The 14,378-nt window shown below is 38.6% G+C and overlaps 1 protein-coding gene across 1 annotated transcript; it reads right to left on the reverse strand.

Annotated features, from left to right (window-relative positions):
* Nucleotides 1–1,166: 1,166 nt before the first annotated feature.
* aqp9b (aquaporin 9b) lies at nucleotides 1,167–11,563 on the reverse strand. Its single transcript, XM_076109970.1, has 6 exons — nucleotides 11,462–11,563; nucleotides 10,538–10,664; nucleotides 7,127–7,264; nucleotides 6,672–6,790; nucleotides 5,489–5,706; nucleotides 1,167–1,329 (listed from the first exon to the last, which is right to left on the reverse strand). The coding sequence occupies exons 1-6, from the start codon at nucleotides 11,561–11,563 to the stop codon at nucleotides 1,167–1,169; spliced, it is 867 nt and encodes a 288-aa protein (XP_075966085.1).
* Nucleotides 11,564–14,378: the final 2,815 nt, after the last annotated feature.

Here is a 14,378-nt window from a genome sequence, read left to right on the forward strand (position 1 = left end):
AGTTTTTTATTCTAAAACATGTCTTAGAAAATTCACATTTCTGTGCTCACACGATAAGAAGCGTTATGAATCACAACAACACAGTTAATAAGAGAGAGAGTCCATTTTACATTTCCAAGTATTATTGCTCCTTTCTTGTGCTTTGTTACACATTACACATAATGTAAACAGTTTACTGTCAGTGTTTGCATGTTGCCCCTAATACAGCATGTTCACTGACACAATTCACCAAAGGTTCCAGTAACATTAGCAAAAAGCTTCTGCTGGAAACAAAATAAACCTGTTTTTTTTTTTTAATTTGCAGACATTTACATGTCTTAGTTATGTCTGTTATGTTAAGTTATGGCTTGTCAATATCAAGGGTGTTCGTAATGAGTAAATCTGTAATCCAGCAGTATAACACAAGTAAAGTTTGTGTGCTGCAAAATTATGGAGAAGACTGAATAACTAAGCAATGCCAGGAAAATCATTTAAGGCTGGGTTTTCTATATAAACATGTAATAAAAACTCCAACGCTGTAAACTAGATAAAGCAATCAGTCACACGCACATGCAAAGGACGAAGTCAAACCGAAGAAGGAAGTCCGTCCATCAAACACATTAGTTGGCTAAAAGTTATATAGATTACAACATTTCCACATTAAATCAACTTTTTACAAAGTGCTATACATATTAAATATGTGTTGGTTAGGTAGACAGTAGTAAAAATAAAAATGCTTTACAGAAACTTGGCAAATACTTCTAGTGAGAGGAAAAGATCCTAGTTAGGAAATAGAAGATTATGAACAATACTGCATGACTGCAATGTAGAGGAAACTCTCCATAGTAGGAACATCTTGATGTCTAAAGAGAACATGTTTATCAAGCTACTATAATATTTTGAAATATGAAAGAGCCCCAGGCAGATAAAACCGGGGAACTATAAATAGACCAGAACTTTTACAAAAAGAGACGTTAAAGGCTTCATAAAACTCATGCATATTTTATAAATGACTATGAAATTGTGTAGTCAGATGCATGCTTTGTATTAAATATGAACTGCAAATTTGCTCTGAATTTTTATATAACAAATGTATAAAACTGCTTCATCTAGATGACATTTTTTGCCTTTTTGAGGGTGAAAATCAGCTGCGTTGTTGCTTCGCACTGCTACCCTTGTTCTAAATTTTAACTCATAGTTATCATTTCATATTTGTCCTGGATGTTGTTCTCCTCCTGTTTTTCAGGCTCGGGATGGTGCAACTCAATGCAGAGGAAGTAAACGCCTGCTCCTACTGCTCCGCCTACCATAGGCCCCGCCACAGGGATCCACCACCAGCAACCTCCAGCTCTGCAGAGAGAAGCCATTCATATCAATGACTATGACAAAATGTAATTACCAATGTATTTACTATTATTAACACAGCATCCTGCATTAATTAAACACTTCAAATCTTAAACCCATGCCATACTGGGACACTCCACAACTAAGTCATCCATGTCAGGGTTAAAAATACTCTGCGTTGACAAGAGAACACTATATCCTTTTAAAACAGGGGGAGGCAACTTTAAGGATGCGTGCCACCATTGGCACGCGGTAGCTTAACCAATTGCACACGAGCAATAAGTGTTTTTTGGAAATGTTGAAAAGCACTCTCGCCTGCATGTCTTTTACAGCAATTGGCAACTGTTATTTACAGTAGTTTTGTTGATTTGTATCCCAGACGGCATACTATGACTTCAGATTTTTTTACAACATTTGTTGACAAAACCAAAATGATGTGCCTCTCAAGGTCAAAGAAGCCAGCTGGTTATGTGTATCAGATTGTTGCTCAACTCATAAATACCTGGGTTATTTCCAAGAAGACAATCAGTCTTTTAAACATTATATCGAGTGTCTTATGAAAACAAATTAGGTTATAGGAACACATTCTGTTTTTCTTTTGGTGCAAGGAAAAAAAAAAATCTATCAACATTCCCATCAGCAATTGATTATGGATATATATCCTAATATCCTAATCATTTATTATCCCTACCAGCCTCTGATCATGTGGAGAAATTATATTCGTCATTCCTAAAACCACATTGTTTTTGCTGAAAGCTCTTTTTAAGTTTTTGGACCCTCATCTTGGTGTGAGCTAAAGAGATTTTAAACTACATTAAGCATGGAAGATTTTAAATAAGAATCATTTGAGCACTGCATGTGCTTGCCCTAACATTGAATACACATTCGATGATTGATGCAGTTTGCTGGTTTGTTTGAAGTCTGCCATCCCTTTTATGTGAATTCTTTTGTTTGTTTTTAAAATTCTCCTGTTTTGTTTTTGAAGTCTATTATTTAAGGCTGCGTTTTTATGTGGTGAAACTTTTAAGTATACTGCCTCTCCAATTTGTATGCTTATGTTAGTATCATCCTACCAGAGGTGAGTTATATGCAGTTAACCCAGATTACAGTAAAGTCTTAAGGAGCTCTGTGTGTCAGACCAACTGCATGTGTCCTTATTTCTCACTCTGGCCAACCTCAAACAGAGCCAGAGGGAGATTAGAGTCCTGCTGGTCAATGTGGCTGTTAGGAACCTTTACTTCGGGAGAAAGGGCTTCGGTTAACAGACCTGATGCACAGGCCTGGAAGTAAACAAGCGCCTGAGCGGGTCATGTCTCTCTTCTGTAGGCACTCAGGAAGTAGACTAGAGAAGGGAGGCGGATAGATTATAGACTTTAATCTATGGTCACCACTAAGATGATCAAGCCAGGAGACAGTGGGTCACATTGACGCCATGTGGACAATGCATGGAGCCAATTGCCACCCTCCAATAGATTTGACTGCATTTGTAGCCGCTGTATTTATATCATAAATGTAAAAGATTATGTCAGATTCAGCACACAGTTGCATGATATGAACATAGCACTAAGGGCTTACATGTGCATTAAAGCAATCTTGGTATATATCTATAAAGCTATATGAGCCATCTGGTGATAGTTACAACTGTGACATAGAGACAGAGAAAATCAGTATAGCAAGCCTTTAGACTGCCTTTAATTCTTCTTTATATTATGTCATCGGGTCAAATAAGTCAGATCAGGAACTCCTTTTTTAAAAGCACTGCTTTTATAAAATGGCATATTTATCCAAGTTAGATTTATTACTAAGTTTATTCTTAATGCATGTCAGCAATGGCGTGCACAGACACTTTTGAGCGCAGGGGTTAAAAATAAAGAACCAGAGCAGGCCCAGTCACAAACAGGGCACTGAGGGCAATGACAAAAACAGCATAAATATATACATGTCAACACTTGAGTAAAAGAAGCTTTGATTACCTAGTTAAAAAAGTCAACTATGGCAGTGAATGCTATAGAAATAAGGTTTCTGAGATCCATCATCAAGCCAAGCTCTTAACCTCCAGTGTCCCATTGGCAGAGTTCATCGGTTAGTGAGAAAGCTCCTCTGTGGAAAGGTGCCAGGGGTGGTTGAGATCACCGAGCGAGAACTGGCACAAGAGTCAGACCGACTGACCGAGTCACTCGACCATTGTCGTCCTCAGAGCTTGGCAAAGGTGACCAAAGGAATGCGTTCCAACTTCCCAGGGGATCACACTACTTTGCCTCAGTGATAATTAAAGCTTAAATCATGTAGGTTGTTATTCGTACTTCTACGTACAAAAAATAATAAAATGTACTTTGTATATAAGCCACGTAATCATGAGCCAGGACATGCAGGGCTGCCTCTAAGGAAGTCAGGTGACATAGTATAAAGAGAGACAAAGTCTACTAGCGAGGAGGTTGGGATGGATGGATGGATGGATGGGTAAAAAAACAAACATTTTGATTCCCAACTCGTCAAATACGGCAGCATAGTCAGTGGCCTGTACACCTCAGACTATCCACTCTACTGTAGGTAGCCCTCTAGTGTTAGGACAGCGTGTCAGTTTCCGCTCATTACATGAATAGTGTCTTTTGAAAATCCACTGCCCACTTTACAGGAAACATACAATTTCCGCTCTTTACATGCATACAGTTCAATATACTTCAGATTTAAGTTTATTCAGGTTTTAGATTTACTGAGGCAACAAAACTACTTGGTTAGGTTTAGCCAACTAGAGTACTTGATTTGTTACGTTGTTTGATATCACTTGCTCTGAACAGCTAATAATGACAGAGATGTATTTACAATGCAGTTAGTTGAAAACCCGGTGCATCTTATCCAGATGCTAAAGGGTGCCTTGTGCGTCGGTATCAGACCATGAGGGGCACTGACCAAGCAACAGTATTGGATGAGTTGGGAGTTGGTACTGGTTGAACAAACATGTTCGTGTTCTGTGTGAAACCAAGTCAATGTTGACATATTGTACCTCACTTTTGTTTCGAATCTTGCCTACTTAAGCAACGCCATGTGAGTATGATCTTTTCCTAAACCTAACCAAGCAGTGTTGTTAACTAAACAGGTTCTTCACTGTAGGGGCTTATGCAGTCGCACTAAACGCTATTGTTGGTGGACATAACTTTTCAAAAGCTATTACACCTACTTTTGTAGAGGGATACATTGAATCAAGATACTGGAAAGAAGACTTGACTTCAGAAACAACGTTTTAGCCCTGCACAGACAATCGAGAGGTCATACCACGCTTATCAGCCTATATGTGTTTGTAGATTTTGGAAATGTTCCAGGAGGTATCATAGTATACAAAGTCTGCTGTAGTGAGACATTTAGTATGCATGTAGCATGACAGCTTTGTTTGCATTCTTGACAAAGTCCAAAGTAGACGCCCTCTCCAGTTTGCAACATGCAGACAGTATCTGAAATGTACTTTGTGACATTAAAATGACACCTTTTTCTTCATGTGATATTATCGCTTTTTGTTTTTTTAAATTGCGATCTCACTTCAAAATTTAAGTGATCGGGCACATCCAGTTGTCTCTCAGTGAAATATGACACTTAAAACTGTATATAAATGATATAACTTGTTTTTGAAAAAGAAAAGAGGAATCTTAATGAATACCTCTGGTTTGATGAAATTAAATCAGTATGTTTGTACAATAAGGAGAGAATAAAAGGGAAAAAGAGAGACTGAGGAGCTCGGGAACTGAAGAATATAGAATTGTGTCATTTGAGTAATGAAGCATTGAATATTTCATATATGTGTGCATGTATTCTCTCCCTATTCACCTAAATCCCAGAGCCCTTTTTCAAAATGCAGGAAATACATTAAATATTCATTCAGATTGTCAAGAGAGCAGCGATGGAGCTACAAATGCTGCTCTTCATGTGGGATAGAAAAGAGAAGCCACTTGGTTGACTGAGTTTCTTACATAACACATCTACTACGTCTCAGGCAGTGGTGAGAGTGTGAGCAGCAGTAAATAATGGACGCCTAGTTCTCTCCGGCAGGCGACAAAAATGGCTTTCATCTTTCTGATAATAATCCCAACATTGCCCTGCTGGATATTTATATTTTCATCACTGTTCTTTACGTGGAAAAGGCACCTTTTTGTTTCTTTTTCAGTAAAATTACCTGAATACGTCCATCCCCCACCCAGCTACAGCCGTGAAGAACCGTGGGCCCAGGTCTCGTGCCGGATTGATTGGATAGCCGCAGTTCAGACCCATGGACACTCCGATGGCCATGATGGTCAGGCCAATGCACAGAGGCTCCATGCCTTTTGGAGCACCGATATTTCTCTTGTCAGTGATGGCCAGGATGCACAGGATTAGTGCTGCAGTTGCAATGACCTTGAAAACAAAAGCATCAGACAATTAGCACAAATCAGTCATTTTCACTAAATTCAAGACTACAACAACATTTTAAAATGAAGTGCACAATCTTAGAATATAGACATAAAAGAACATAACAAATCACTCTTTTTGGTGTTGGTGTTGTTGTTTTTGAGTTACCTCAGTGACCTCTGCCCTCTGTTATTTTGTATAAGCTTTTAAGGGGCTTCCCCTTTCCCCTGGTTTCAGTCTGTATTAGGCAGCTTTACTACACAGCCCCATATGGCTATATATTTCAAATTAACATATTATCTAAACATTTTTATTTTGTTTGATTTGACAGATTCTAATTTGATCATTTAAAGGCAAATGGTCTGTGATCCAAATGCCCATTATCAAATGTCACCATGTTTCTGATGGTGTAGCTGCTTTGTTTATATCAGTAATGCATATAAAAATGGTTTAAATCTTGGCTTTATTGAAATATAATCAGTTAACAAACATAATGCTTTTCATCTAAAATACAACCTCTTATAAATGTGAATGTAGCTCAAATTAATATGATGAAGGGAAAAATACTGATTCGACCCCGTCTTCACAAATACACAAACTAACATTTGTATCTCGCCTCGTACACTTTCATAACAGATGGTAGCTATTCTCAGCATCGGAGCAGAATTGTTCATACATCAGCAAACAACTCTCATGTCCATTTATGCTTACAATCACCCACGACTGCACTGAATGCACACTCACATGCATCTCTGTATGCTCTAGTGGATTCCATTTACACAGAATGCTGTTGGAAAATGTCATTGAGAACATTAATTCCAAATAAAAAAGGAGCAAAACCATCCAAAGCTTTTACTTTCATGTTATCAGACAGCTTGTATAAACTGGTTAAAGTGTTGTTAGCCACGCGTATATCAGTGTATTTTCCAGGGGAAATTACTTATAGATTGCAAGTTAGCCTTAAGCCCCACCTGATCTACAAACCCATTCAGGACTGTGAGATGTTTTGCTGGATAAGATGCAAATATGTTGGCCGTGGCATTTGCACCAGTAACAGCAAATTCTCCATTGGTATATTCCATCAAAGCATCTGTAGAAAAGAAAATACAACAAAAGATAAGCAACTGTTTACATAGTTGTTAGAAACAAGCTCCTCCAATATTTGTGTTTTATTACTCATAAGTCAGACATAAAAACAGTATTTAGATAAAATAGGGCAATTTCTTTGCAGGACCATGTCTCAAGTCTTTTATCAAACTCAGAGGGTTCTCACATGAAGCAGGATTATAGCTGGATAACCTCACTTCAGTCAATGTTTCACACTTGATAGGGTTCTGGGTTTCCTCTGAAACGTTATCTGGATAACCTAATAATCCTTTCTGAGACAGTTCTCTTGTAGTGATGACATTTACACATTTACACCCACCATAATACAACCCATAGACAGCACAGGATCCAGCAAAAGCCCCCAGGAATTGTGCCACCACATACACAGGGAACTTCTTCAGAGGAAGCTTCCCCAGGATCACCATGGCCAGAGAGACTGCTGGGTTCACGTGGGCTCCTGGAACAACGCAACAAAAAGAGATGAACAAAATCTAGTAACCACGACAAGAAATGACAATGACAAAAACTACCAAGAATGTTATGACTCAAAAATATTTATATAATTCGGGCTGCAATTTAATAGTGATTTCATAATCAATTAATCTTATTCCTTTATTCCACACGTTTATCTTCTTTGTCAAAACTTGGTACCTACATTTCAACCAATGCAACTCTACTGCCAACAGTTTGGTGAGAGATTCAAGTATGTTATTACAGTAGCAGCTAATTTAACTTTGAGCTGGTAAACTCACTTCTTTGTAACTCTACACCTACAACTTGTTTTTTCATTTTCAAACTTGTAATCATCAGATCCAACGATGCTGACTCAGGTGACATTACTTGAGGTAATTTATCAGATTTCACGAAGCTTAAATCAACATATGCAGCAGTACTCCCCAAGACTTTTGACCTTTTGTGTGAAATCAAGTTATCCTTTAAATAATAAATTATTAAAATAACAGCCAATCATTTTATTTCTGTCAAATTACTCATTTAATTAAATTGCTAATCATTTCAGCTCTAAATCTAGAGAAGAATTACTTAGCAAAGCATTTTGAAAGTCTCTTGTCTTCTCTCACCAGATAAAGTAAACTTTCAGTTCAGTTCAGTGGAATAAAACAAAAGCTGTCTAATCATTTAGTGCCTGTGTTCAAACCCTCTAGAGCTCATTCATTTCAAACTTTCAGGATATTCTCAAACAAAGAGCCCTGGGTTTGTATGCCGTCAAATTGGTTCTGTTTTCCTACATTCTATATTGTCTTTAAGAGGCGTGTTTGAACACATTCCAGTCAAATGTTACTGGGCTGTGATGACAGTGTGGGGTCGTTTATTTAACACTCTGGGATCTTGGCTTTGACCCCACTGTGGTAACACCACTGGGGGTATCAGCCATGCGCCCATTGTTAATCTCCCCGTCCTGTTCACAAACACTGACCAAGACAACCAGCCAGACCGGTCTGTCTGAATTGCATCTGACATAATCTGCCTGAATCTGCTTAAGGCACACGTAGACTGCAGGTCATTAGAGTGACCATGATGTGTCACACTTACGGTACACTGTCATCTAAATCTGAGACTACAAAGTGAAAACAATTGTGTTTTCGTCTCCTATGGGGCCGTCCTGCCAGGGAAGCCGAGTACGCCAGGCTTGTCACACCTGACCCCCCTCTCTCCAGAGACCCATGCCCCAGTAAAGCTCATTAGTCCAATACCTCTGATCATCTTCAGAGATGTCGTTGGACAGAAGCTTCCCACTGAGCTGTGGACCCCGGGGCTGAATGGCCCAGTCATGCAGCAAAAGCTCTCCATATATTAACCTCCCTGTCCTCAGGCTGTTCTGCTTTTCCTCTGAAGCTTTACAACTCTTCTCATTAAACATGGAGCACGAGTAACACTGTATAGTCGGGACGATCAACAACAACAGCCATCATAAACTAAATGGAGATTGAAATACTGTTTCACTCCTCTTTTTTCACCATTGTCAATCAAAGTTAAATTTCTCACTGAATAACTTTAAATTTCTAGAATAACACGATTTAGTTCCCCCAAATCCCTAATGGGCTAGAAGTAAAACACATGACACTGGAGAATTTGTGCCACCCTGAGATTGTCAGGTTTTTAAGGAATAGTTCAATATTTTAGGGAAACATGCTTATTTGCTTTCTTGCAAAGAGTTAGATGAGAAGATTGAAACCACCCTCATGGTTGTATGGTAAATATGCAGCTGGAGGCAGTGGCAGGTTAGCTTAGCTTAGCACAAAGACTGGAAACAGATAGCCTGGCTCCCCCAGCACTTCTGAAGCTCCCTTATTAACATGTTATATCTCTTTTGTTTAATCAATACAAAAAAATGTGTAAAAATGATTATATACTCAAAGCCTATAACATTTGTTGGCCGGGATCAATAACTGTCTCCTGTGGGTGCCTAGCAACTCCTCAGAGCCAAACATTAGTGCTGACACAAAACCCTAGTAAAACCGTGAATTATTGTTTTTACACTAAACAAACAAAACATTGTTAATTAATGAGCTTTACAGGCGCTGGTAGTGGTAGCTGTTTCTCCCTGTTTCAGTCTTTATGCTAAGCTAAGCTAACTGTCTGCTGGTTGTTACTTCATATTTAATGGACAGATTTGAGAGAATAAGTGTATTTCACACTTTCACTTTCCAACGCTGATAGAAATGACCACACAACAGTCTATGGGCCTGCACAACGCAACCTCCAACATAATGAATCCCTTGACTGTTGATTAATTGACACTCACCATTTGGGCTCAGCAAGCTAATGAGAAGCACTGTGACATTTCACAACTATCAGTCCCTATCATTCCTGGCAACGCGCAGAGGGCTCTTCTTGCTGTAATCCTGGAGGAATGCAACCGAAAAAGTCCCATTTGGACATCAGGACACAATATCTCCAGAGATTAAGCACACTGACACCACTCTTACACTGAAAATCCTTCTATTAGGGACGGTAGAAAACATAGTTTACTCTCCAGAAAAAAAAATCTCCATGTGTATCAGTAAGTATTGACTCCCAGACCAGAAAAGAGGAGACTATATGTTGAATTTACTCCATTATGTAACACTGCAAGTCCATACCAAAGGTCTAAACATTACTTTATCTAGATCAGTGGGCAGTTATATCAATCATAATTGTGCTGTAAGAGCAAAGAGACGGTCAGACATCCACGACCAAAGATCGCATCTCCACCACAGACAAACGTTGAGCGATGACCTTTGTTACCAGCCTGCGTAATAGCTTGCTACAGGCCGATAATTATCTTTTTTGTTTTTCTTCACTGAGAACCCCAGAGACCTGAGACAAATACTTAATTTATCAGAAAGCATCTTTGCCATTAATGTCAACATGCTTGCAGGTATATCTGAAACAATTAGTCACTCAACTATCTTAATAATTGTTTTCTTATTAAGAAAATGTGCCAAACATCCTTTCAATGCAGCCTCTTAACTGTGAGAATGTGTTTTTTGCTCTCTTCATATTCCTGTAAACTGAATGTCTTTGAAAGCAATATATAAATGTCACCTTGGGCTTTTAGAAACTTGCACTTTTACACCATTTTCTGGAATTTATTGAAAGATGAATCAATTACTCTTCTGAATAATTGATAATGGAAATAATCATTAGCTGGAAAGAGTTGAGGATGACTTAGTATCGTAATGAATTGAATGAATGAAGCTGGGCATGTGTCCATACACAGTACTTTTACCTGACACTCCCCCTGCCATGTAGACAGCCATCATGACTCCCAGAGAGAAACCAATATGGATGGTCAAGGGCTCCCCGAGAGCCCCTTTACTCAGGACCGTCTGGGCCACTGAACCACATCCAAAGAGCTGGGACACAGACAATAACAAAAACACAAAGGGTGGAGGTAGAAAGACCCGTTGTTTTTAATTATTCCAATTATAACAGTCATTAACACTAGCACTCTTGTCTGCCGACAGCCTCCGACTGCCAAAAACAATTTGCCCTTCTTGGAGCCTGGAAAAGAAATAATGAATCCCCCATTTATTAGATCAAAGGCAGAAGTAATTCAGACAAAAACAAAGTGTTGGTAGGAGAGCAGTTGTCCAACAATAAAAAGAGGCTGCTGTGGAAGCTGCATCTCTTTTCTGACATGGCATCAGGCATTAACGTGGACTCAGAGAGGTGACAGGTGGAGCTCAGGGGTGACAGTTGGAGGCGAAGACAGTCCAGACTGCCATAATAAATAAAAAGCTAGTAACTGTTTCAAGGAAGGATCAGGAAACATTATACTCTGTACAGCAGATCATTTGCTATACCTAATTTGATTCCATGTTTATTTTTTCCATAACCTAATAACTGAGAAACAATGACTGATTACAGTTATAATGAATCATCTTTTATATTACTTTGCACTTCTGGAGGAGATGTGAGGACGAAAAACAGTCCCACATCAGTCACATCTTCTTATGATTGTCAGGAGCAAATTACAGCTGCAGCACATCAAAGAGAAAGTCTGTTATTCCCATAATATACTATCTGTTAATAGAGACGTATGAGAGACAGCAGTCCCTGGAGACGCAGTTTGACACCTTATTAGCATACTGGTTCAAAGCTTTAAAGCGGCTGTTTAAGCTGGATGACAGGTGCAGAGGGAGGTACTCACTATCAGGACAAATATCCCTAGAAATTCCGCCAGGAACTCCTTAAAGATGTCCCGCCTCAGGCCAAATCTCTCCTTCATCTTCCTCTTGCTCTCATTTTCCATTTTTTTTTTTTCCTGCGGCTCCTTGATGTCTTCCTCCGATCAGAACAAACAGCTAACAACTATGAGGGAGTCTCAGTGTGATTGTCGGTGCAGGTTGCCGCCTCCCACTCGGTGCGCTCGGGCCGTGCAGGGCTGACAGGCACGTTAAGCTTTCTGCATCTATTTCCCTTTCTAACCACAAGGGGTCTACTTTCTATTATATAAATAAAGCCTCCAGATTATTGCCCTGGCATCGACAGCAGCTGCTGAAAGTGTGGTTGACGCCGACCGGTTTATATACATTGCCGTGTAAACAGTGGAAGTTGATTTACGCGATTTGTATAATTATTAAGTAGTTTATTTATGCATTATAATACATTGCATTTACTGTAATTTCGGGTACCTTGTGTTAAACTCTTTACTGTTTTGCTTTTGTTCTACTCATGATGATAAACGAGCTTTTGTTGTTGTAACGTGACCTGACCCGGAAGGTTAAGCAGCTATTTTTTTTCAGAAATAGGTGAAAACGGCGAACTGTTATTTTCGCGTCTGTTATTCTACTGCTGGTCTACCAGGCGAACACGGTAACATTGATTAAGATAACTTTATTTAGCACTGTTATACTTGTTGCAGGTGATGAGAGACAGAGTATTTGTTTCTTTGTTGTTTGTACATGAAGCTGTTTTGTGTCTTCTGGTTTTCACGGTGTTCCGTGAGAGGACAATAATAAACGTGAACATCAGTAAGAAGCGTGGACTCTTTTATGAATACATGTTTGATTTACATTTATATACATATTTAAAGTATTTTTTTAAGTACTTTTTTTTAATCAGATACACAAATAACATAAATTGTTTGGCATATTTAAATGCTTTTTTAAGAAACAACGTGCTTTGGCAATACAACTATGAAATGTAAGATAACATATTCATCCCAAAGGATATTTTAGTAGATCAATAAACTCACAGCCATGAGACACTGATGTCCAATATGAAATGTGAATAAATTAAAATATAGGAAGACAACTCTCACTTAGGATTGATGGCTTTAAAGTCTCATATGCACCCATTACTAACCATTAAACCACCATCGCCATTTAATCAATGTTCAGCAGTTTAATCCTTCCCTTATTATTGACGTTGAATATATTACTTATAGCTGATTTTGTTTTATTGTCCATTCAGAGGTTCAACTCACACTCATTTAGAAGTTTTAAAATATAAACTTGGCTCAGTGCTAATTTCTGTTTTAAAAAATGTGAAAAACTTTCGGGTCCATGAAATGATTATTTTTCGAACAACAGCCTGTATATTTCAAACAGAACTTCATGTGGGTTTAATTTATTAAATTGCTGATGATTGAGCCCCTACCATTTCAATATAGGCAAACATAATTCCCTCAATTCAGATTATATATGTACTTGTTAGTTTTAGCTGATAATACATCAATTATGTGTAGCTTTGCCTCATTTTGGTATTTAAAACATTTCAAATAAAAAACTAAAATATAAAGTAAATAAAAATACCAATTCGCCTGTATCGGTCTGTTTAAATGTTTAAATAATGGTGGTAAAATGTATTCCTTAGTTTTTCTTTTATATATATTTCAGACTTGATGTGAGTTGGTGTCAGTTTTCACGCTTTGTCTGCCTTTAGGCTATTGTTGTAGTCTTTATATAATGGCCTCTCAGATGTTGAAGTTACAACACATAACCAAGTAGCGTATGTGATCAATACTGCCAGAAAACAACTGAGCCAAGACGTCCCTGACGTCGTATCTGCATATTTTTGCTTTGTTGTTTATTCAACCTGAAGGCCTGAAAACAAAGAAGACAAAATTACAAATAAAAAAAATCCACATTTACATATCTAATGGATCATCTTTTTCTTTATCATTATTTTTTTAACCAACGTCCCAGAGCTCGTTGCATTTTTGGAATTTGTTTTTTGTCATATCAAAAGGTTTTCTCACTCACCTGTCTTCATGAAGCTACTGTGGTTCTTACCAGTCATATTTCCATTTATCTTGCTTTGCTCATTCCTTCTTGTTACAATCCCATATAGCTTATTAAACCGCTCTTTGTAAATACTGTTACAACTTTGAATATGTGATATCTGACTTGTTCGAGGCCCGGTCCATCCAACAGAGGGAGCTCCATGAATACATTTGAACTGCCGCCTCTAAAGTTTGTCACACCGGCATGTCTTATCTGCCGTTCACTGTGCTTTGTGAAAAGGTGAGGCGACAGGCTGAGGATGGGATGTTTTGAATGCATTAATCAATGTCACTGTTTTAGACACGTCCTCTTTGATGTGAAACAGACACGTTGAGAGTGTCGCCCATGCTGTGAAAAAAGGGTGATGTGCTGATGGAGAAACAGCATCCTCCGGGAATTTGCAAATGATGGTCCTGCATCTGTCTCCACACTCCTTTGTCCTGTCAAGAGGCTCCGATTATGAAATCTAGAATGCAAAGTCCCTTCCACTGATTGAGTATCAACAATCCTGAGCTTGTTTTAAAACTACATTGTTATTCCACTGACCACAGGTAGATTTCTCTAAACCACAAATAAACTTCTGATTTGCCCTCTGACTGTTACATTCGTGTGAGGAAATCGGGATGTGCTTTAATTCCTATTCTGAGACAAGATCGCCACAACTAATTGGTGGATGTTTATTGAGAGGTTTAAAGGAGGCGCTGTAAGGAATTATCACCTGTAAGACAAATCTCTGCCAACAACACCCCATGCAAGTAGCAGCAATCCCTCTAGTCCGCATTTACATAACATCTTAGACCATGGGGAGGTTGTGTTAGGCAAATAAAGACCACAGGGTGA

This window comes from Anarhichas minor, unplaced genomic scaffold, assembly GCF_050575085.1.
Source record: "Anarhichas minor isolate MPS153535 unplaced genomic scaffold, ASM5057508v1 ptg000042l, whole genome shotgun sequence".
Lineage (NCBI taxonomy): Eukaryota > Metazoa > Chordata > Actinopteri > Perciformes > Anarhichadidae > Anarhichas > Anarhichas minor.

Bases quoted from the DNA above. Each gene is read 5' to 3' on its own strand.
- aqp9b (XM_076109970.1), bottom strand. From the start codon at position 11,563: ATGGAAAATGAGAGCAAGAGGAAGATGAAGGAGAGATTTGGCCTGAGG. The intron at 5,707-6,671 runs GTGGGGCTTAAG...TTTGTTTTCAAG, and splicing joins TGAATGGGTTTGTAGATCAG to GTCATTGCAACTGCAGCACT. The intron at 1,330-5,488 runs GTAATTTTACTG...TTCTCTCTGCAG, and splicing joins TGGGGGATGGACGTATTCAG to AGCTGGAGGTTGCTGGTGGT.